We start from the raw sequence: 23,304 nt of genomic DNA on the forward strand, positions 1-23,304 counted from the left end.
CAAACCTCCAGTTGGCAAGCCGATAAGCCAGGTGTCCCTGTATCCTGTCACTCTGCAGTTGGTTCCTTGAATCCCCTGTGAGGCCCTCCTGTATTTCATTGTTTAAGTTTAGCACAAGATCTAAGCCAGGGTGGATCTGAATCTTAGTTTTGTCCTCCTGGTTTTTGGTCTTCCTCAACATCTTATCAAGATGTTGATAAGCTATTCCAACCGGGGTAACAGACTAAATCCATGTATCATGTTTCCAGGTTGACACTGATCTGCTAGTAAATCTTCCCCAAGTATTGTATTTTACCAAACTGTGGATCCACCTAACTGTAGTCAGCTGGTATTTTCCCATCTTGTTAGGAAGGATCTCAATAGCAAAAAAAATTTCTTAACACCTTCTATGTGCAAAGGACTGTGGTTATCTAGAGATAAAATAGACATGAATTCTTCTCTTAAAATGCTTACGTAGTAAATGAAACAAAAGGCCTACATCAAAAATGGCAGTCTAGGAAATGCTATGAGAGACCCCCACGGTGCTTTGCTGATATCAGGATATATAGTATTAATATATGCCAGCCTAATTACCCTACTAAAAAGGAAAGGGGTTTTCTGGGGGTAACTTCCTGTTGAATCCATAATCATTTCCAAATGTTAAAAAAAAAAAAAGGAAAATAGGTTTTAGCAGTGGATGTGATATGACTTGACTCTAAGAAAATACAGGCTCCTGCTTTTAAAATAAGTGCTTTGAAGAACTTCCCTGGGGGTTCAGTGTTTAAGACTCCGGACTCCCAATGCAGGGAGTCTGAGTTCCGTCCCAATTGAGTTGCATGCAGCAACTAAGATCCAGTGCAACCAAATAAACAAAAAATAAAGTAAAATCATGACTTCATAAGATATTTTAAGAATAAATAAAGTGCTTTGAAACCACCTTTTCCAAAACCAGTTCTGGAATTTTAGCAAGGATTACCATCATTTTCACCTGTAATTCTGTGGCTCTCCTCTCTCTCCATTTTAGAAACTCACCGTAGCACCTACTCTTTAGTGTTCCAGGACCTCTTCCTTTGCCCACTGTCCTTCAAGATGAACAGTAATTTACATCTGCTGCTGTTCTCATAATCTCATGATTACAGTACACTGTGTCTAAGGCTCTTCTCAGGCGTCTTGTTGTTCAGTTGCTCAGTCGCGTCTGACTCTCTGCCACCCCATAGACCGCAGCACGCCAGGCTTCCCTGTCCTTCACCATCTCCCAGAGCTTGCTCAAACTTATGTCCATTGAGTCGGTGATGCCATCCAACCATCTCATCCTCTGTCATCCCCTTCTCTTTCTGCTTTCAGTCTTTCCCAGCATCAGGGTCTTTTCCTGTGAGTTGGCTCTTCCCATCAGATGGCCAAAGTATTGGAGCTTCAGCTTCAGCATCAGTCCTTCCAATGAATATTCAGGACTGATTTCCTTTAGGATTGACTGGTTTGATCTCCTTGCAGTGCAAGGGACTCTCAAGAGTCTTCTCCAACACCACAGTTCAAAAGCATCTATTCTTTGACGCTCAGCCTTCTTTATGGTCCAACTCTCACATCCATACATGGCAACTGGAAAAACCATAGCTTTGACTATTTGGACCTTTGTCGGTAAAGTAATGTCTCTGCTTTTTAATATGCTGTCTAGGTTTGTCTTAGCTTTGTCATAAGTTTGTCAAATTTATGTCTTAAGTTTGACATAGCTTTTGTCATAGCTTTTCTTCCAAGGAGCAAGCATCTTTTAATTTCATGGCTGCAGTCACCATCTGCAATGATTTTAGAGCCCAAGAAAATAAAGTCTCTCACTGTTTCCATTGTTTCCCCATCTATTTTCCATGAAGTGATGGAACTGGATGCCATGATCTTAGTTTTTTGAATGTTGAGTTTTAAGCCAGTTTTTTCACTCTCCTCTTTCACCTTCATCAAGAGGCTATTTAGTTCCTCTTTGCTTTCTGCCATAAGGGTGGTGGCATCTGTGTCTCTGAGGTTATTGATATATCTCCTGGCAACTCTTGATTCCAGCTTGTGCTTCATCCAGCCCGACATTTTGCATGATGTATTCTGTATACCAGTTAAATAAGCAGGGAGACAATACACAGCCTTGACATACTCCTTTCATGTGTCTATAGGATGCAATAGGCGCAAAGAGGAGGGGCTTACACACCTATTCTCTTTAAACACGTGGAGGAAGGGGAAGAAGAACAGCTTTGGAGAGTTTTCTGGGAGAGAAGACTGAAAGGGTGAACTTTAAAAAGAATATTTGTCTGTGCTGGGTCTTAGTTGCAGCATACAGGATCTAATTCTCCAAGCAGGGATCAAACCTGGTCCCCCTGCATTGAGAGCAGAGTCTTCACCTCTGGACTACCAGGGAAGTCCCTGAAAGGATGAACTCTTGGGAAGGGAAAGCAGATTGCATTTGCTGGCAGTCTCCTCCACCATAAACACAAAGACACCCTCCTGGTCTGCACACACTCCTAAGAAACAAGGTGCTTCAAGAATTTTAGGCATTCTGAAAGTCTGTCGCTCTCCCTGAAAGTGAAGCAGCCCAATGGCACATCCCTCTAGATATCAGATTTCTGTTGCAGGGCCGAGTCAGTGCCCTCAGGCAGGGCCCCCCAGGCACCTAGCACCAGCACCTCATCATCTAGGCTCAAGACAGGAGACAGGGAAACAAGAGTGGGTGGCAACCAGGGACAGTGAGTTCCCCTCCCATCAGGGCACCTGCTGCCCTCCCATGGCTCTGCCTCTGCCACCTCTGCCCTAGGACCCCAACCAGCTGATTCGCGCCAGTGCCCTCCGTGTCTTGTCTAGCATCCGTGTGCCCATCATCGTGCCCATCATGATGCTGGCCATCAAGGAAGCTGCCTCAGATATGTCTCCCTATGTGCGGAAAACAGCTGCCCACGCAATCCCTAAGCTCTACAGGTATGCCCCAAGCCACTGCCCATCCCTGGCCTCTCCCAGTTTTGAAGGCTGATTTTGTTGTTTGTTGTTTTAAGTCTTTAGGTGGTTTAAGACAGTTTGGAGAACAGACAGAGAAGGAGGACATTGGGAGCAGTGGCTCACACCTCTTGATGAATAGGGTTGCGGGGAGGGAGGGGAGCACAACTCCAGCCGGTATTGGGAAGGCTGGAGAGGGGGAAGGGGCAAATAACAGTTTCTCCCTCAGTTTGGATTCTGACCAGAAGGACCAGCTGATAGAGGTCATCGAGAAGCTTCTGGCTGACAAGACCACGGTGTGTATATGGACACACAGAGGTGGGCGGTGGTAAGGTACCAGGCTAACCCCTTCCGTCCTTCCCGTTAATGCACTCCTGCCTCTGTGGGTTCCCCAGCTGGTGGCGGGCAGCGTGGTGATGGCCTTCGAGGAGGTGTGCCCGGAGCGCATCGACCTGATCCACAAGAACTACCGGAAGCTCTGTAACCTGCTCATCGACGTGGAGGAGTGGGGCCAGGTGGTCATCATCAGCATGCTCACCCGCTACGCCCGCACGCAGTTCCTCAGCCCCACCCAGAACGTGAGTGGCCTGGACCCCCAGGCGCGACCGCGACCCGTGCCCTAGCAGAGTGGGTAGGAGGGCCTCCAGGAGGCGGTGTCCCCTGCCCCACCCGCCTGTTCCCCACCCCTCCCACCCCACCCCCAGGAATCTCTGCTGGAGGAGAACTCTGAGAAAGCCTTCTATGGCTCCGAGGAGGATGAGGCCAAGGGCCCGGGGTCTGAGGAGGCAGCCTCCACGGCGCTGCCCGCCCGGAAGCCCTACGTCATGGACCCCGATCACCGGCTGCTGCTGCGCAACACGAAGCCGCTCCTGCAGAGCCGCAGCGCCGCCGTGGTCATGGCCGTGGCGCAGCTTTACTTCCACCTGGCGCCCAAGGCAGAGGTGGGCGTCATCGCCAAGGCCCTAGTGCGCCTGCTGAGGAGCCACAGGTGCGTGCCCGCCCCGCCCACACCCAGCCTGCCCCAACCACGCCCCGCCCACCCCAGTCACGCCCCGCCCACCCCAGCCGCGCCCCGCCCACGCCAACCACGCCACGCCCACCCCAACCACGCCACAACCATGGCCCAGCCACGCTTGGAGGGGGGCGGCCTCTCCGCTTCCCCCTACGTAGAGCACAGTGCCCTCCACCCCAGCCCACCAGCCCCTCCACACTGACTCCAGTCCCGCCCTCCTCCCGCCTTCCCCTATACCCGCCCTCTCTTCCCTCCTCTTGGCCCACCTCCCTTCCCCGCCTGCGCCTCCTGCCCTGGCCCTGGCCTAGGGACTCGGTTCCTCTGCTGTTCCTCTCCGCAGTGAAGTGCAGTACGTGGTGCTCCAGAACGTGGCCACCATGTCCATCAAGCGCCGGGTGAGCACGTGACCCAGGCCTGCCCTTGTGGTCTGACAGGTGGCTCTGCGGGGCAGGGGCGCTGGGGAAGGCAGGATGAGATGACGCCTTGGCGGTGTGGAGCATGGGAGGGGGAGACCCTAAATGCAGGTGGAGGTGCAGGACCCGGATCCCCAGGGCGGAGGCCCTGATGAAGGAAGATAGGGTCAGAGCTGAGGGGGCGGGAAGAACTGACAGTGGAAGACAGTGCAGGGGCAAGAAGGACGCTGGGCCCTGGGATGGGGGAGGGTGCGCGGGGAGGTGGGCGCTCTGGAGAAGAAGCAGGGCTGTGGTGGAGCTCCCTGGGACCACCTCTCTTGTGCCAGGGTATGTTTGAGCCGTACCTGAAGAGCTTCTACATCAGGTCCACTGACCCCACCCAGATCAAGATCCTGAAGGTGAGTGACGGACAGTCATGCCTGTGGCCTTAATGAAGGGTTAAGGAAAGCACAGAGGGACTTCCCTGGTGGTCCAGTAGTTGAGAATCTGCTTTGCAATGCACGGGACACAGGTTTGAACCCTGGTCAGGAAACTAAGATCCCACATGCCACAGGGCAACTAAGCCTGCCGTGCCACAACTAAGACCTGATGCACCTAAATGAATAAATATTAAAAACAAACAAAAGCGCAAAAAGCCCACTGGCTCCCCTTGCCCCTTTTCTGCCTCCCTGCAGCTGGAAGTGTTGACTAACCTCGCCAATGAGACCAACATTCCTACCGTCCTCCGGGAATTCCAGGTACTGGCCAGGGACCAGCTTGTAGCCAGAGAGGCCCATGAGAGTTGCCCTGTAGTTCCTTACGCTCAGTGAGAAACATCTTGGTGGGTTAAATCTTCTCTTTAGAACCCAAAGTGGGGAAACAGTTATTTCACGTCCCTTCCCAATCCCTTCTGCTGGCTTTGGGTCAGGGAGTCACCGGTTAATGGATGAGGGTGTCATTCCTTTCCCCAGAGTTTAGTCTCTGGCATGATCGGTTACTGAATGAGGGGTAACAGCTTTCCGGAAGGTCACCCTCAAGTCTGCAGAGTCACTGCTGAGTCAAGTCTGAGGGATCACCACCTTCTGGGGCTCACTCTGTTGTGGCCTCCTGCAGACCTACATTCGCAGCATGGACAAGGACTTTGTGGCAGCCACCATCCAGGCCATTGGGCGCTGCGCAACTAACATAGGCCGAGTCCGCGACACCTGCCTCAACGGCCTGGTGCAGCTGCTGTCCAACCGTGATGGTCAGTGTTTGTCTGTCTGCATGTCCAGCTTTGATGACTAGTGGGTGCTGCCTGCATGTCTGACTGATGGCCAGCAGGTATACTCCTGTCTGGCCAGCGACAATTCGTGTTCATCAGTCCATCAGCCTTAGTTTGTATCCTTGTACCCCTGCCTCTCCGAGGGCCACTGGAGAAGTACAGGAGGTTGAGGAGCGGAGCCAAGGGCCTGGGGGCATTGCAGGTATGTCTTCCCATTGTGTGTGGCCATCTGACTGTCCTGGGCTCATTTCCTGTTCCACAGAGCTTGTGGTTGCAGAGTCAGTGGTGGTCATCAAGAAGCTGCTGCAAATGCAGCCAGCCCAGCATGGAGAGATCATTAAACACTTGGCGAAGCTCACAGATAACATCCAGGTGAGGGGGTGACCCCACTGGCTTCCCCAACCCAGGATCTTCCCCGTGATTTTAAGACCCTATAATTAGGGACTTCCCTGGTGGTCCAGTGGTTAAGAATCTGGCTTGCAAGGCAGGGGACCCAGGTTTGATCCCTGGTTGGGGAATTAAGGTCCCACATGGCAAGGGGCAACTAACCCCATTCACCACAACAAGCCTGTGCCCTGCAACAAAAGATCCTGCATGATGCAAACGAAGATCCCACATGCCACAACTAAAGACCCAATGCAGCCAAATAAATGATTTTTTTAAAAAAGATCCTCTATTTAAACTGGCCTTAATAAAAATCAAAAAGAAAAAGAAGAAAATCAGGGGATTCCCTAGTGGCTCAGACAGTAAAGAAGCCACCTGCAATGCAGGTGACCCAGGTTCAATCCCTGGGTTGAGAAGATCCCCAAGAGAAGAGAATGGCTACCCACTCCAGTATTCTTGCCTGGAGAATTCTATGGACAGAGGAGCCTGGCGAGCTATAGATCATGGGGTCTCAAAGAGTTCGTACACGACTGAGTGATTATCACTTTCACTTTTTTAATAAAAAAATCAACTTCCAAACCATTCCTACTGGCTTTGGGTGGGAGAAGGGGAAAGATGAGACCATGTGACCCTGGTTTGCCTTCCCTTTGGGGATCCCTTGCTGAGCTCCAGCCTGGTCCACACTCATGTTTTCTCTAAAGCTCTGGCTCAGGGTGGCTGGTTGACATGCGTGTGTTTTTGTGTTGTGCTGCCAAGTTGAAACATTCAGACAAGGCATTCCTGAAGATTCAGGAAGGATAACATGGCCAGAAAGCATCAAGGGCACAGTGGATCCAGAAAGCCAGTCTTTTATACCAAACTGTGACTGAACTTCCAAGGCTCTGTGCACGCTCTCAAAACCCTGGGGAAGAGGGGAGATGCTGCCTGAGAAATGCCCACATAGTATTTTCTTTCCCACCACCTCCCACTCCCGTTTCTAGAGAAGCGGGCGCAGATGGGAGTAGTACTGGCTCCCTGGCAGGCCACATGCCCACCTGCATTCCCACGCCCACCCCAGTCCTGACTCCTTTCCCACCCACACAGGTGCCCATGGCCCGAGCCAGCATCCTGTGGCTCATCGGCGAGTACTGTGAGCACGTCCCCAGGATCGCACCTGATGTCCTGAGAAAGATGGCCAAATCCTTCACTGCCGAGGAGGACATCGTCAAGCTGCAGGTCATCAACCTGGCAGCCAAGCTCTACCTGACCAACTCAAAGCAGGTACTGACTGAGAGATGCCCCTCAAAGCCCTCTGGGCCCCAGAAACGGCCCAGGTAGTGTTCTGTGGGTCCTCACCAGGTAGGCGTGAACTTGAGTACCTCTTTCTTTTTGTCAGCTTTTTCATTTTGTATTTTCATTAATGTTTATTGGAGCATAGTTGATATACAGTGTCGTGTTTGTTTCTGCTGTATAGCACAGCGATTCAGTTATACATATATCAGCACCTTTTTCTGAAGAGAGAGTTCAGGACAGGTGGCTGGTCTGCCCATGTAACCCAATGTTCCCCAGAGTCCATGACTACTCTGGAGGCCCAAGGGCCTAGTAGAGATGGTGACCATGTTGAAGAGACTCTTCTGTGGGGCTGTGACTTCCAGTCTGCCAGTGGAAGTGTCCCTACTTGCTGCCTTTGGGATGCTGGGGCCAGAGAGAGGGACCTGCAGTGACAGGCCTTGATGGGAGACCATATGTCCCAGGAGATGTGGTCTGTCCTCCTCCCAAAGCTTGATGATGCTTCACCAGTCTATGCCAGCGATAAGAGGTCACAAGCCTGGGTGGTATTGGTGGTCATTGTCATTCCCATGGTGAAATATTATGAGAGGTGCCATAGCCAAGAACACGGCTCATCTAACCTGGAATATCAGGATATTAACAGCCTCTTGAGTGTCCAGCGTCCTCTGAGATGGTCCCAGGAGACGTTGCTATGAGTCAAGTGTAATGTGCCAGAGCTCTTCAAGGTGCTAGGACACCAGGCGCCATGACAGTTCCCACGCTCACTGTTCTGCTCAGTCAGGCGAGGCAGGGGTTGGCAAACCACTACCCATAGTCCAAACCTGGCCTGCTGCCTGTTGTTGTAAATAAACTTTTACTGGGCTACAGCCACGTTCATTCATTTGTTTATCGTCTATGGATGTTGTAGCTGCAACAGAGTCCATATGGCCTGCAAAGCCTAAAATACGTCCTCGGCCTTTTGTAGAAACGATTTGGCAACCCTCAGAGCAAACAAAGCATGTGGGCCATCCCCTGGAGGCGGTGACATCTCTGCCGGCCTGAAGGTGGCCTCTTTGCCATCCCATGGAGTCTTTGGATGGTGGTATTTGTGCATCTTGTGACCCACGGTGGACAGGATGGGCCCCAGGGCCTCCAGCTGAGGGGCAGGGCTGTCACGTGCAGGGCCTCTTGTTAGGAGCTGGGATGGACAGTGGTCGTGTGGAAGCTGTGAGGGGCTGGGTCTGTGGGTGTCAGTGCTGTGGGAGAAGCAGATTGGAGACAAGTTAGAGGGAAAGGCACCACGGGGAAGCCTTGGAACAAATATCTGTGCGCCTCCTTTATGCAAACAGGAGAAAAGAGCAGGTGGGAGGAAGGTCTGAAGAGATGAAGCAGGCTAGGTGGGTGGCTGCTGGGTAGAGGGGGCGTCTGAAAGGCTCAATACCACACCAGAGCCCTGAGCCCCAGCATAGTGATGTCAGCATGTTTGCATAAGTCTGGGTGTGCCCACATGGCTCTTCCCTAAGTCGTCCCTGTTAGCTTCTTGTGCATTTATTCATGACCTTAATTAACTTACATTTCCCAAGTGCCTACTGTTCCTGGCACTGAGCTATGTCCTTGGGTGATTACAATGAGCGAGACATGTTTACTGGCCTTCAAGTGCTCACAGCCAAGTAGAGGAAACAGCACAAAATGCAGAGCAGTAAGGGCTGCAGTCAGGCTTCCCTGGTGGCTCATATGGTAAAGAACCCACTTGGCAATGCCGGAGACACGAGTTCAATCCCTGGGTCAGGAAGAAACCCTGGAGAAGGAAATGACAACCCACTCCAGTATCCTTCCCTGGGAAATCCCAGGGACAGAGGAGCCTGGCAAGCTATAGTCCATGGAGTCACAAAGAGTCGGACATGACTTAGTGACTAAACAACAACAACAAAGGGTATAGTCAGAGTTGGCACAGACAGCCATGGGTACAGATGGCTTAACCCCTCTCCTAGGCAGGACAGAGGGTCCTGGTCCCCATCAGGCCACCCTGAGTAGGCTGTTCAGACAGATGGAACCTCCACACACCCTTAATCCTAAGGCCAGTCCTTCAAGGCACAGGCTCCTTAGAATGGACTCAGTAAAGAGAGCTTTCCTCCTTCCTACCTTCCCTGTCTTTCTCTTTTCTTCCTTCTCAGCCTGTGCTGAGAGTGGTGGAGAATAGGAATTCTCTGTACTCCAGGAGGGAGGTGTTTGCGTGTACCCATGGCCATCCTTGCAGAAGAGCAAGGATGCTGCCCCCCTTCCCAGGACGAGGGGGACATGCTTGACCTGCCACAAGGCCACAGCAATCCCAGCCACTGTCCCCTGTCTCACGTGCTGACCCCCACTGCATGCCAGACTCTGGCCCAGGCTGAGTTGAGGAGATGACGGATGAGTTCTGCCCTTCTGTAGCTGAGCAGATAACCAGAGGGTCTAACAGAAGACGCACTGGCAGAGGTCTTGGGTGGCAGGATTAGTGGTGACCATTACAGCCACTTCGGGCAACTGCCTGCTTGAATGCTTTTGGTAGGTAGGTTTGCTTTTGTTTACTTGATGTTTACCTGGGAGGATGGTCTGCTTAGGTCGTGGTGGGAGCTAAAATCTGGCTTCTAGAGTGAGTGGAAGAGTCTGACAAGTTCTGCATTTTTTTTTTAGTTAATAACTTCTTTGATATCATAAAAATAATGCATGTTCATCATAAAATGTTTGGAAAATCCAGAAAAATATTATAAGTTAAATATTTAAATTAGCTATTAGAAGGACTGATGCTAAAGCTGAAACCCCAATACTTTGGCCACCTCATGCAACGAGTTGACTCACTGGAAAAGACTGATGCTGGGAGGGATTGGGGGCAGGAGGAGAAGGGGACGACAGGGAATGAGATGGCTGGATGGCATCACTGACTCAATGGACATGAGTTTGAGTGAACTCTGGGAGTTGGTGATGGACAGAGAGGCCTGGCGTGCTGTGATTCATGGGGTCGCAGAGTCGGACACGACTGAGCGACTGAACTGAACTGAAGTGAACTGATAGGTCTAGCACTTAGAAAAAACCAGCATTGGTTTTATATTTTCTTAGGTTGTTTTTTTTTTTAATTTGGTTTCTAGATATAATCATCCAGAAATTGTACATTTGTGCCTTGTTCAATACATTAATCTTTTCGTTTCTATTTCCTCATAATGCCTTATATTTAGAAAGTTGTTTCCGCGTTCACATATCAATTAAAATCTTCATGCACAATTTCCTCCAGACATTTTTTTCTATTTTTAATCCATTGTATTGGTTTTCTAGTGCTGTGTAATAAATTACCACAAACTTAGTAGGTCAAAACAACATGTTTACTTTCTGTTTCCATGGGTCAAGAATCCAGGTATGGCCTAGTTGGGTCTTGTGTGTGTATGTGTGTGTGTGTGCGCACAGTCAGTCGTGTCCGACTCTTTTTGCAACCCCATGGACTGTAGTCCACCAGGCTCCTCTGTCCATGGGATTCTCCAAGCAAGAATACTGGAGTGGCTTGCCATTTCCTCTTCCAGGGGATTATCTCAACCCAGGGTTCAAACCCACATCTCTTACATCTCCTGCATTCATAGGTGGGTTCTTTATCACTAGCGCCACCTGGGTTGGGTCTTAGGCAAGGCTATAGTTACAGCTGAGGAACCGGTCAAGTTGGGGTTCTCATCTGGAGGCTGTGTTGGGCAAACATTCATATCCAACTTCACATGCCTGACAGTAGGACTGAGGCCCTGGCTTCTCGCTGGTTGTCAGCTGGAGACCGTTCTCAGCTCCCTGCCACATGGTCTGTGACATAGCTGCTTGCTTCTTCAGAGCCACACGCGATAAAAGTGTCTAGAGCTAGGCTGCTAGCAAAACTGAAGCTGAACGTAAGGAAAGAGTCATGGGGTTATATGGTGCCCCTGGTCACTTCTGCCATATTCTGTTGGTCAGAATCACATTTTAGGTCATGCCCACCCTCGGGAGGGGAGCAAGACTGGGCTTCAGGAGGTAGGATTGTGGAACAGGACCTGGGCATCTGTCCTCCGCATCCATCTAGAGCTTATTTTGGTATAGCATGTCAGGTGTGAATGTATTTTAATTCTTTTCTTTTTTTGAAGAGCTAGTTTCCCTAGCATGATTTAACAGCTGTTTGCAAGGTAGCAGGTATGTTGGCATCAGTTCAGTTCAGTTCAGTTCAGTCGCTCAGTCATGTCCGACTCTTTGCGACCCCATGAATCACAGCACGCCAGGCCTCCCTGTCCATCACCAACTCCCGGAGTTCACTTGAACTCATGTCCATCGAGTCGGTGATGCCATCCAGCCATCTCATTCTCTGTCGTCCCCATCTCCTCCCACCCCCAATCCCTCCTAGCATCAGACTCTTTTCCATTGAGTCAACTCGTCACATGAGGTGGCCAAAGTATATGTTGGCATAGGTTCTTTTAAAAAAAAATAATTTTGCTTCTTTATTTATGGCTGTGTTGGATCTTTGTTGCTCTGAGGACTTTTCTCCAGTTGGGATGAGTGCTCTAGTTGTGGTGCTCAGTCTTCTCCTTGCTGTGACTTTTCTTGTTATGGAACACAGGCTCTAGGCACACGAGCTTTAGTAGCTGCGGCTCCCAGGCTCTAGAGCACAGGTTCAGTAGTCGTGGTGCACGAGCTTAGTTGCTCTGTGGCATGTAGGATCTTCCCAGACCAGGGATCAAACCCAAGACTCCTGCATTGGCAGGCGGATTCTTTACCACTGAGCCACTGGGGAAGTCCTGGCATAGGTTCTTGAAAAGGCATCGATGTTCCCCACTTAAAATTCTTCCTGGCAGCTGGAGCCCTTGGGTCCAACTGGGAGCTTTGTTCAGTTCTTCGTGCACTGGAGCTTGTGTCATAGGCCTTCTTAAACAGCCTATAATTCTTGTGCATACTGGCTAGGCAAGGCAGGTGTCCTGGGGCTGCAGACTGGATGTGATAACCCCTGGGGAATGGGTCCTTAGTATGGAGCAGAGTAATGAACTATAGGCAGATCCTACAGTGTTGAGGTGGAGGGACTAGCCCCTTCTTGAGTTAGTTGTTGATGGGCAGTTAAGGCTGTGGACAGATGGATTGAACCCTTGAACTCTTCTTTCCAGAATTAGGCAAGGACTTGAGGGGAGGGGGAGAGGGTCTATGATCGGCCAGCTGGGAAACCCATAGAGTTGGATCAGCAGCTGCTTGATAACAGTCAGTGTGGATGAGGACATCTGGTAGCCTTGGCACACGGGGTGGTGTCTGGCCAAGGAGAGGCAGGTCTACAATGAAGTCCATTTTGATGGGGGCGTCCTAGGGGAGGGTGGGGTTTGGAGTACTTACCTGGGATGGGAACAGTATCGCAGGCGGTGCTGTGCTGGAAGGCACTGAGCTGAACATGAGGCCGCCGAAGCCCCCGTTGTAGAAGGAGTGGAGTCACAGCAGCTCTCTAGAGTTTTGTCACAGCAGTCACTCTGATTCTGGGCCAGCATCTTGCTGGTGGCCCTGCCAGATTACCTGGCTCAGCCGTGTCCAAGGCTGGGTGTAACACCGTGTAACCAGAATATCAGGAAGACCAGAGTCGGTTTGCTGGTCCCATCCCCAGATACTCTGGCCGTGGTGACACGGGATGTATGTACTTGGTGGATTTTGATTGTCTTTGCCATAGGGATGGAGACCTGGATGAGGTCAGCCACAGAGGGTAGGCGGTGGGAGGGACAGGTAAATAGAGTGCCGGGTCCAGGCACTCTATTTACTCTTGGGAGGGTCCAGGCCTGGGTGCAGCACTGACTGGCTCCTGAACCCGGGAAATGTCAGTGATTCTGATTTTCATCTGGAAATGGGGGCAGTAACACCACCTCTCGGAAGAAGCTTTGGAGATTCCATGAGGCAGTGAAAGGCCCCGCTAGCACAGTACTGGGCCCTAGAAGGCACTCCATAAATGGTGGCTACCACTGTCATTTTGTGAAGATAGGTGACACTACATCATGAGCAGGGCAGAAGTTGAGATTTGGGGTCTTGGGCTCTGGCTCCCTTGACTGCAGACTGTGAGCCCCATGTTTACTTCAGCAGACCCTAAAGTGGCTGCAGTTTGCTCCAATCTCATTAGAACCTTCCAGTGGGGGATTATGGCCTCTGAAACCCCTGGGTGCCCAGATTCTACTCTGTGGATCCATGGGGTATGAGGACAGCCCCTGCCAAGGGGATTCCTCTGTGACCCCTTTCTCTTTTTGTCATCTGGTTTCCCCTGGGTGATGGAGTCTAGGAACAGTGAGGTCTTGAAACCTGTTCCAGACCTCAGCGTGGAGAGGTTGGCTCAGCCTGGGCTAGTGAGTTAGGAGTGGGCCGAAGGCAGTGGGGACCGCAAACCTGAAGAAGAATGGCCTCCCCAGGGCTAAGAGGGAGGGTTCCAAAAGGGCAGCCTCTTATCCTGGCTAAGGTAGTTGTCAATGTCGGGGTCAGGGGTCAGGGCTGGGGAGGTGAGGGAAAATGTAGGTCTGACACAACGGAGGAAAGTGAAAATGTTTGTCTTCAGTCATGTCTGACCCTTTGCGATCCCATGGACCGTAGCTCACCAGGCTCCTTTGTCCATGGAATTCTCCAGGCAAGAATACTGGAGTGGTAGCCATTGCCTTCTCCAGGGGATCTTCCCAACCCAGGGATCGAACCCGGTTCTTCTGCATTGCAGGCGGATTCTTTACCGTCTGAGCCACCAGGGAAGCCCTGACACAGTGACACAATGGTGGGGTTGGAGGGAAAGTTGGTTGGAGGCAGCAGTGCTTGAGCTGTTGGCTTGAAGAATCTGGTTCTGGGACTTCCCTGGCGGTCCAATGGTTAAGACTCAGTGCTTCCACTGCTAGGGGCACAGGTTCAATCCATGGTTAGGGAATTAAGACCCTGCATATTACAGGACATGGCCAAAAAAACACAAAAGGATCTGGTTGGACACCTCCTGTGTTCCCACCCTCTGTGATGGCTGCTGACTCATCTCTCATGTCCCAGACCAAGCTGCTGACCCAGTACGTGCTGAGCCTGGCCAAGTATGACCAGAACTACGATATCCGTGACCGAGCGCGCTTCACCCGGCAGCTCATTGTCCCTTCGGAGCAGGGCGGGGCTCTCAGCCGCCATGCCAAGAAGCTCTTCCTGGCACCCAAACCAGCCCCAGTCTTGGAGTCGTCCTTCAAAGGTGGGAGCTGAAATCAAGAGGAGCCTTCCTGGGGGAAAGGGAGAATTGGCCAGCACCCCAGGCCTGGCTCCTCCCCCTGAGGTCTCAGTCTCAGCCCGGCACCAGCCTTTGGTGGGCAGGACTCCTTTGCCCCTGGCTGGACCCTTTGCTTGTCCTGTGGCGCCCCGGGCTTGCTCCTTCACCCGCTCACCACCACCACTAGCATCATCTCACCTGGTCTCTGCCCTCCCAGGCAGGATGGGCTCCTGGCTCCTCAGCTCTCAGACTCCTCTTTCCATCCACTCCCTGAGCAGGCGTATCTATCAAGATTTTATGTACCAATAGCCCAGGAAGGCAGGAAGTAGAACTGCATACAAAGGAGGGGTGTATGTTGGTAAGGGTCCTGAGAAAGCGGTTTCCAGCACTGGCTGGGCTGTCATTGCAGGTCAGCCCAGATCCCAGGCCCTCAGCCCTGCCTCGTCTCTCAGGCAGGTCTCCCGTGACAAGGGCTCTGACGGGGACGGGGTGGGGGACTCAGCTGGCTCTCTGGACCCAGGAATCTCCTCAGGAGGGAGCTTTCTTCACAAAGCTTGGTTCTCCTACGTATCTTCTTGTTCTGCTTTGTCTCTGCCCTGGACCCCTGGAGTAAGGAGATTCAGAGCTGTGGGGCAGATGGGAAAACCCCCAGGGAGGAAGCGGGCAGTGCTTTTCTCCTCCCCAACACCATCCACACCACAGGTCTCTGTGCTGCCCTCCTCTGGCCCTGACCCTGTCCCACTCCCATTCAGACGGCTCAGCTCTCCCCACGGAGGCCGGAGCCTGACCAGACACAGCTCTTTGCCCGTGGTCCTAGCCTGGCCAGTCTCTTAGAGCTGATACCCTCGTCCTAAGCGGGCCTCCCTCCTGAGCCTGGCCCTGCGGCCGCATAGGCCTCACCCCACCCACACGGTGCCCTGGGAGAAGCCACACCCACATTTCTACTCCCCCCTCCCCCGCCTCCATCTCAGCAGGCAGACCCCGGCAGACAGGCCTGCAGCAGCTCTGGGCCCTCAGTGCCCTCTCATCTCCTCTGAGGTCCCACTTTCCCCCACCCCTCCCTCGCCCCTCAGCCCTGCTCTTGTCGGTCATACAACCTTCTTTCCAGCCTGTGGACCTGAAGATTCGGTCAGGGCTGAAGAGCCCTTAGGGGACACGTCCACCCCCACTTCCTTCTAGCTAGGATGTTCCCACCAGAACCGTCACCCAGTCCCACCCAGGAAACAAGCCCCAGGGCATTTCCTCACTGCCACTCCTGGCTTGACCTCTCACCCTGTCCTCAGACCGGGACCACTTCCAGCTGGGCTCCCTGTCCCACCTGCTCAACGCCAAGGCCACAGGCTACCAGGAGCTGCCAGACTGGCCAGAAGAGGCCCCAGACCCATCTGTGCGCAACGTGGAGGTCAGCAGGAGTGGGGTGGGCAGGGGTGTGCAGAGAGAGGTGGACAGCAGGGAGCCCTGGGGGTGTGCCCAGCCCTCCTGACACCCTCCCCACACGCAGGAAGAAGACCTCTCCCTTATTGAGACCCACGTGGGCCTGTTGGGCGAATACACCGAGGTCCCCCACTGTGTGCTGTGTGCCCTGCCCTGTGTGCCGTGCTCTTCCCCGGCCTCTGGTGCCCCTTCCCCTTGTGTGCTGCACCCCGTGCCTGCCCCGAACTCTGTTCCTTCCTTGTTGGCAGCCAGGCTCTGTGAGCACCACCCCTACCCTCCAGGGATAGTGCCCCTTCCTGCCCCCCATTATTCCCTCTCAGGGCCAGTGCCAGGTGGGGCCCCCAGAAGAGCTGGGGTGAAGGATAAGAGGGGCTTTCCTGGTGCCTCAGATGGTAAAGAGTCCGCCTGCAACACCGGAGACCCAGATTCAATTCCTGGGTCAGGAAGGTCCCCTGAAGAAGGAAATTGCAACCCACTCCAGTATTGCCTGGAGAATCCCATGGACAGAGGAGCCTGGCAGGCTACAGTCCATGGGGTCTCAAATAGACATGACTGAAGCAACTAACAACTTTCCTCATCTCTAGGTACCTGAATGGACCAAGTGCTCCAATAGGGAGAAGAGGAAGGAGAAGGAGAAACCCTTCTACTCAGACTCTGAGGGAGAGTCAGGCCCCACAGAGTCTGCAGACAGTGGTGAGGAGATGGGCAGGGTGGGGGCCTGTGTGTGCTTCTTGTGGCTGCCTGTCTGGTGCAAGCGTGTGTTCTTGTGTTACACGGTCATGGGTCCAAGGGAGCGTGCACCAGTATGTGTGTTTATGCACCGGAGGGACTGACTGCATGTCCCAGACCCGTGTGTGCTTGTGTAGGTCTCCATCCACACAAGTCCATCTGTGTCCCAGCTGGTCTGGTTGGCGTCTGGCTGGGAGCAGTTCAGGGTGTGGGCGGAGTGGGGGAGGGGGAACAGGTGAGTTTGCTGCATCAGTGCAGAGTCTGAAGCTGAGCGCCCAGGGCTCCCCAGGAGCCCTGCTCAGAAAAGAGAGAAGCCTGAGACTGTCCCTCCACAGATCCCGAGTCCGAGAGTGAATCGGAAAGTAAGAGCAGCAGTGAAAGCGGCTCCGGGGAGTCCAGCAGCGAGTCTGACAACGAAGACCAGGATGAGGACGAGGAGAAAGGGAGGAGCAGTGAGAGGTGAGATGACCAGGGGGTTTCAGGGTCTCCTTTGGGAAAGAAGGGCCAACATTCAGCCTTAGTCAGTCTCCTAAGAGCCCCCAAGCCTCCTCCTGAGCTGCTGGGGCCTGCAGTCCTCCAGGGCTGCTCACGTGAGGGCCGCAGGAGTCTTTGCATCAGGGCAGCAGCCTGGGGAAGCAGTCGGGGAAAGGGCCTGTGCTGGCGCAGGCTGCTCTGAACCTCTCACTGCAGCCCGGGTGTGGTGTCATGTGGTCCAGGCTCCCCACCCTCACCCCCAGTTTTCACGGCTTTCCCTGCTCTTCTGTGAGGCAAGAAGGGGCCGTCCAGGCTGGCCCCAAGCCCCGTTTGCCCCCTCTCTTCCAGTGAACAGAGTGAGGAGGAAGGTAAGAAGAAGAAAATGAAGAAGAGGAAGAAGGTGCCAGAAGGGCAAGAAGGTGGCTTGTCCTCGGATGAGGGCAGTGATTCCAGCAGCAGCTCCTCAGAGTCTGAGATGACATCAGAGACTGAGGAGGAGCAGGTGGAACCTGCCTCCTGGAGGAAAAAAACAGTGAGAACTTTGGGGTAGAGAGGGGGTTGGCTCATGGCCCAGGGCCCCCTCCACCCTCTGGGCCAGGCCCAGACGTCTCCTCACAACCCAGAACAGGCCAGGGTACTCCCCTTCCACACTCACACCCCATTTTTCTCTTCCAGCCTCCCAGTAGTAAAAGTGCCCCTGCAGCCAAGGAGGTCTCCCTGCTTGACCTAGAGGACTGTGAGTTTGGGTAGAAGTCAGGGGGAAGGAGGCCTGGGGAGGATGATGTAGGAAGGTCTGTGGCGCTCTGGACTAGGTTCCCTGGGGCTTCAGGGTAATGAGAGCAGACCAAATACATTTGAGCCTGACAGGGCCGCGGGGTAACCTCCCCAGGTGCAGGGTTGAAGTCAAGGCTGGGCATCTCTCTGGAGGCACCAGTTGCCATGTCTCGCTGTCCATGGTACTGAACTGTCTGCTCCCTGAGCCCTAGGCTCCATGGCCCTATCCAAGCCAATTCCACTTTGCCTCTCCTTTATCATCATGTTCCTCGTATGCCCCACAGTCACCCCACCCAGTGTCCAGCCTGTGTCCCCGCCCACAGTCGTGTCCACCAGCCTGGCTGCTGACCTGGAGGGTCTGACACTCACAGACACCCCCCTGGTGCCCTCGGTGAGTGGGCTGGGCAGAAACACGTCTCTGTGGTGTGTCCTATGGTATGGGTTTGTGCGAAGGGGGTGTGATGGAGTGGGTAGCTCTGAGTCCCCGTTTCTGTGAGCGCAGGCGGGGACGAGGTGGGGCCGGCCCTTTTCTGGTGGGCCATTTCCATCCTTCCTACCCCGCTACCTGATCCCCGCCAGCTGCTGAGTCCTGTGTTAGGAGCTGGGAGACAGGAGCTGCTGCACCGCGTGGCTGGCGAGGGGCTGGCTGTGGACTACACCTTCAGCCGCCAGCCTTTCTCCGGGGACCCCCACATGGTGTCTGTGCACATCCACTTCTCCAACAGCTCAGACACCCCCATCAAGGGCCTGCATGTGGGCACCCCCAAACTGCCTCCCGGCATCAGCATCCAGGAGTTCCCTGAAATCGGTGCGTAAGGGCCCTGCACAGAGTGGTGGAGGAAGCTCCGGTTGGGGCAGTGGGCGGTCCACAGGTCTGCCTGTGGCTGCTGACAGTCCACTGTGTGCCCAGTCATGCCACAATCCATGCCCCGGTGGACAAGACAAACTAGGAAATGAACAAGTCCATATCAGGACAGGAGGAGCTTGAGGCTTGACTGACTCAGCACTGACTTCAGTGGGGTGAGGGCAGGTGGGGGCGGGTGTCTAGATTTCAGGAAGAAACCAGGAAGAGTCTCCAGCAGCCCAGAAAGTCAGGTTCTATAGAAGGTGGTCAGCTGTGCCAGTGGAGGGGAGAAGGAGTCTGGGTTCCAGACCCATCAGGTGATGGGGTCTCCATCTCTCCCTACTCCTGCCTCCCACTGCTTCAGAGTCCCTGGCACCTGGAGAATCTGCCACTGTTGTCATGGGCATTAATTTCTGTGACTCAACCCAGGCGGCCAACTTCCAGCTATGGTATGTGTCCAGCTTGTGGAGGAACAGGAGGGCAGCTGGGGAGAGGAGGGGTCAAAATAAACTGGGACTGGAGGTGGTGTTAGGTGGGGAAGCATCATGATCTGGAAGGTGTCCCAGGACCTCCGGCCTTACCTCCAGACACAGTGCAAGGTGAGGGGAGAGAAGCCGGCCTGACTCCCTCTCTCTGTCTCCTTCTGCCTTCCCAGCACCCAAACCCGACAGTTCTATGTCTCCATTCAGCCACCCGTCGGGGAGCTGATGGCCCCTGTGTTCCTGAGTGAGAATGAGTTCAAGAAGGAACAGGGTGAGTGCTCCCTGGGGGTGGGTGGGAAGGGTGCTCAGGACCCTCCTCTGCGGCTTATTCAGCTCCACCATACAGGCATGCTGCAGGAGCCTCAGCTGCTGCACACAGAGGGAGGCCTCACCCCTTGTGACTCCAGCAAAGGCTTCCCAGACCCTCGGACACTTCAGAGAGACTTTGGAGAGAGTTGAGACGCAGCCAGGCAGAAGATTCTAGGCCAGGATTCCAGCTGGGGGAAGCATGAGTAGGCGTTCGTGAAAATTTACAGGAAGCAAGCAGGGGTGCAGTGGGGCCTAGGGATCCTTAGCACTGGGGAGTAGGGGAAACAAAGCTGAAAATATGTTTGGTCTAGTTTCTGAAAGCCTTGAATGCTGTGCTAAAAGATTTCCGTCCTAAAATTTCAGAGCTGAAAGGGGTCACAGAGGTTATTTGGTACCAACTCCATTAATAGAGGGGTGAGGAGTGCAGGTTTCATTTTTCTAGCAGTGGAGGAATTGTTGAAGTTTTTTGAGCAAAGAAGGGGCCAAGTTCAGTCTTGGGCTTCAGAAAGCGAAATCTGCCAGCATTTAGTTAGGACTGGAATCGAGAGAATGTGCAGCAGGAAAAAGAGGCAGAACAGTATAAGTGGAAGGAATCATGGAGCTTCATGAGTCCTAGATTTAAGTTCTGAAGCTGCCACTTGCTTGGTATGTGACCTTGAACTAAATTCTGTGACTAGTTATAAGGCTATTGACATAGATTTGATGAGAGATGGTGAGGACCAGGATTAGAGACACAGCAAAAAGAATGAAAGGCTGAGGTAGGGAAGAGGAACTCCACGGGCATTTGCTGAATGAAACAGGAGACAGAGACATGGACGCTGTCTCTGGGATATCTGGCTTAGAGAGCAGGGAGAATGGCAGTGCTGTTCACCTAGACCAGTGGTTGGCCAACTTTTTCTGTAATGGGCCATAAAGCAAGTGTTTTATTTATGTTAAACATTTTAATATTTATTTATTTGGCTGTGCTGGGTCTTAGTTGTAACATGCAGGATTTTTAGTTGCAGCATGTGAACTCTTGATTGTGGCTTGTGGGATCTAGTTCCCCGACCAGGGATTGAACCTGGGCCCCCTGCATTGGGAGTGCGAAGTCTTAGCCACTGGACCACCAGGGAAGTCCCAGCAAATATTTTAGGCTTTCTGGGTCATGTGGTCTCTGCTGCAGTTTGCCTTTGTAACCCAGGAACAGCCATGGATAATACATACTTTAATGAATGTGGCTTTATTCCAATAAAACTCTATCTATGGACACAGACTTGAATTTCATATACTTTACATGTGTCATGAAATATCTAGCCTTGATTTTTTTTTCCCCCAACACTTAAAAAATGTTAAAAAAAAAAACAACAAAAACCACATTGTGGACCATGCAGGTGGTAGGTTGTATTTGGCCTTCAGGCTATAATTTGCCAAACCCCTAATCTAGAAGAAAGAAGGATGGATCAGGCAAGGGAGAGGGGAAGATCTTGGATAGTTTTGGATGAGCTGCTTTTTGAAATATACGTGAAATTCAGGAGGAGGTGTTTCATACACAACTGAAAAATGTGGGTCCGTGCCCAGGAAACACTTCTAGGCTCGAGTCAGGTGCATAGAGGTGATAACTGAAGCTGTGGCTATAAGTGAGATCACCCTGAGGAAGAGATGAACGGGGAGATAAGGAAGCCACAGACCTTTCTGGAGGAGAACTTGCATCCTTCAGGAGAAAAAGCAAGGGAGGGGAAAGAGAAGGAACAGAGTGCAGGCAGGAGGAGGGATGAGGAGGTAGAAATGTGTCTTGGATAGTCTGCAGGCCAAGATGACCAAAGACCTTCAGGTCGAGCATATAGGAAACTGTTGCCAGCATCAGAGAGAGCAGCTTATTGCCAAAGGGGAGACCGAGGCCAACTGCAGTGGGTTCAGAGCGTGGGGCTTGAAGAAGTGAGTCCTCTCTGGAGGACCTTGGAGGTCAGCAGTGAAGGAGAAACAGTACTGGCATCATGGCATGTCTGGCTTCTAGGGAGCACTTAGGAATGAGGAGACTTGATAAGGAGAAACTAAAAGTACAGGACAAGAAAATGTCACTCTTTAGGAATGGAGGGGATGAAACAATCAGGAAGGGTGTGTGTGTTCCCCAAAGGAGAACAATGGCGGGAGTAGCAGAGGGAGGAGAGAGGCTGGGGAGACAGTGGGCAGGAGGACAGAGGGAGGCGCTCCTGTGGCTGGGGAGAGCATAGGAGTGCAGAGGCGATGCCAGCCCTGTAGAGTGAGGGTTTCTGGGGATGCTGTGAAGGCCTGGGGACGTCATGAGCCTGGGCCACATTTGGAGCTGTTGTCCTGTGTGAAATCAGGGGTCCACCCGTGAGGGCTGCTTAGACCCCTGGACTCTGGCCTGTCTGGTGAGGACCTGCAGCAGCTACCAGTGAGCTCTCTGCGAGGAGTCAGCCTCCAGGAGCTGGGGGAGAGTTGAACTTGGGTTGGAGGGCCAACCAGGAAAGACCCAAAGATGTGGGGGCCAGGCGGAGGAAACCTCTGAGAACCGACTGGCCTCCAACACCACCAGCCACCCCCAAGCGGCTGGCAGCCCAGATGTCTGACAGTGGGGAAGCACCAAGGCAGTCTCTGGTCGGCAGTGTGGACAGACCCCGGGATGGGGCGGGGAGAGGCTGACAAAATCTCCCTGGGGGAGGACACGGCCCTAGAGGGAAGTAGCCCCTCCCCAAGACTGGTGAGGGAGACCTGCATAGACCCTGGTGAGAATGCTCAGTGGGCAGACCCAGGGGCACCCACCATAGCCTTCACCCTCATTGTGACCTCTGCCCCCAGCAAAGCTGACGGGCATGAACGAGATCGCAGAGAAGCTCACGCTGCCAGACACCTGTCGGAGTGACCATGTTGTGGTGCAGAAAGTGACGGCCACAGCCAACCTGGGTCGTGTCCCTTGCGGGACATCTGACGAGTACAGGTACTGACTGCCAGCGAGGGGCACGCCATGGGCTCTTGGGCCTGATTGGAAGGAGGGGCCCCGGGCCCCAGTGTTGAGCCCGTTCCTCCACCCTGCCCCAGGTTTGCAGGGAGGACGCTGACCAGTGGGAGCCTGGTCCTGCTGACTCTGGACGCCCGGCCCACTGGAGCTGCCCAGCTGACGGTCAACAGTGAGAAGATGGTGATTGGCACCATGCTGGTGAAGGACGTGGTACAGGCCCTGACCCAGTGATACCAAGGGCTGTGACCTGTGTGACCCCTTCTTGCCCCTCCCTCGTGACATGTAGGCTATTAGCCTCTCTCTCTCTCCCCTCATTCCATGTAGCATCAGGGTGGGTCCTCGCTCTGTCTGGTCATTACCAGGCTTCCTTCTGGTCCCCCTCCCCAAGGGTTCCTTAGTGATCTGTGCAGAGGGATTCCATTCAGCCCTCCCAGCTTGGTGTAGCTATTTATGTGGCAAAAGCTCAATAAAATATCTTCTCCCTAGAGGCTGGTTCACCTTGCCTTTCTTCTGGGTTCTACCTAAGGGCGTGGACTGGGGGGCAGGCTCCCACAGTTGACAGTGTTTGACCCTTGTGAATGGACCACTCCTGGCCTTCTAGGTTGGAGCCCCAAGATGACCATCTTCAAGCCTCCACGCTTCTCTATGGAAGAGACACCTGATCAGGATGGGGAGGCCAAGCTGGAGGAACTCCTAGGTTCTCTACAAGCCTTGGCAAAGATTCCTCTTCAACATCTGGCCGTCCTTTTTGGTTCCCCTCATGGGCCCTGGAGAAGGAGAACTTATAATGTGGGGAATTCCCAAACATAGGTGCAAGGTTCAAAGTATGTCAACTGCATC

The 23,304-nt window shown here is 53.2% G+C and overlaps 1 protein-coding gene across 3 annotated transcripts in view; it reads left to right on the top strand.

Moving 5' to 3' along the window:
- AP3B2 (adaptor related protein complex 3 subunit beta 2) overlaps positions 1-22,695 on the top strand; it is a 36,009-nt gene extending 13,314 nt beyond the window's left edge. For 2 of the 3 annotated variants that reach the window (XM_088829792.1, XM_088829793.1), the window contains 22 exons: positions 2,768-2,928; positions 3,173-3,239; positions 3,339-3,521; positions 3,648-3,931; positions 4,296-4,350; positions 4,695-4,766; positions 5,043-5,105; positions 5,461-5,593; positions 5,874-5,983; positions 7,079-7,255; positions 14,258-14,444; positions 15,743-15,861; positions 16,478-16,586; positions 16,958-17,081; positions 17,445-17,628; positions 17,772-17,832; positions 18,155-18,261; positions 18,450-18,678; positions 19,079-19,163; positions 19,370-19,467; positions 22,305-22,443; positions 22,545-22,695. In XM_088829792.1, the coding sequence (XP_088685918.1) occupies positions 2,768-2,928; positions 3,173-3,239; positions 3,339-3,521; positions 3,648-3,931; positions 4,296-4,350; positions 4,695-4,766; positions 5,043-5,105; positions 5,461-5,593; positions 5,874-5,983; positions 7,079-7,255; positions 14,258-14,444; positions 15,743-15,861; positions 16,478-16,586; positions 16,958-17,081; positions 17,445-17,628; positions 17,772-17,832; positions 18,155-18,261; positions 18,450-18,678; positions 19,079-19,163; positions 19,370-19,467; positions 22,305-22,443; positions 22,545-22,695 (2,898 nt within the window). Of the gene's footprint in view, positions 1-2,767; positions 2,929-3,172; positions 3,240-3,338; positions 3,522-3,647; positions 3,932-4,295; positions 4,351-4,694; positions 4,767-5,042; positions 5,106-5,460; positions 5,594-5,873; positions 5,984-7,078; positions 7,256-14,257; positions 14,445-15,742; positions 15,862-15,960; positions 16,018-16,477; positions 16,587-16,957; positions 17,082-17,444; positions 17,629-17,771; positions 17,833-18,154; positions 18,262-18,449; positions 18,679-19,078; positions 19,164-19,369; positions 19,468-22,304; positions 22,444-22,544 lie in introns of all 3 variants that reach the window. The other variant, XM_055417549.2, reaches the window with a different exon arrangement.
- Positions 22,696-23,304: the final 609 nt, after the last annotated feature.

This window comes from Moschus berezovskii, chromosome 21 (genome assembly GCF_049115385.1).
Source record: "Moschus berezovskii isolate FMDL1 chromosome 21, NW_MosBer_1.0, whole genome shotgun sequence".
Lineage (NCBI taxonomy): Eukaryota > Metazoa > Chordata > Mammalia > Artiodactyla > Moschidae > Moschus > Moschus berezovskii.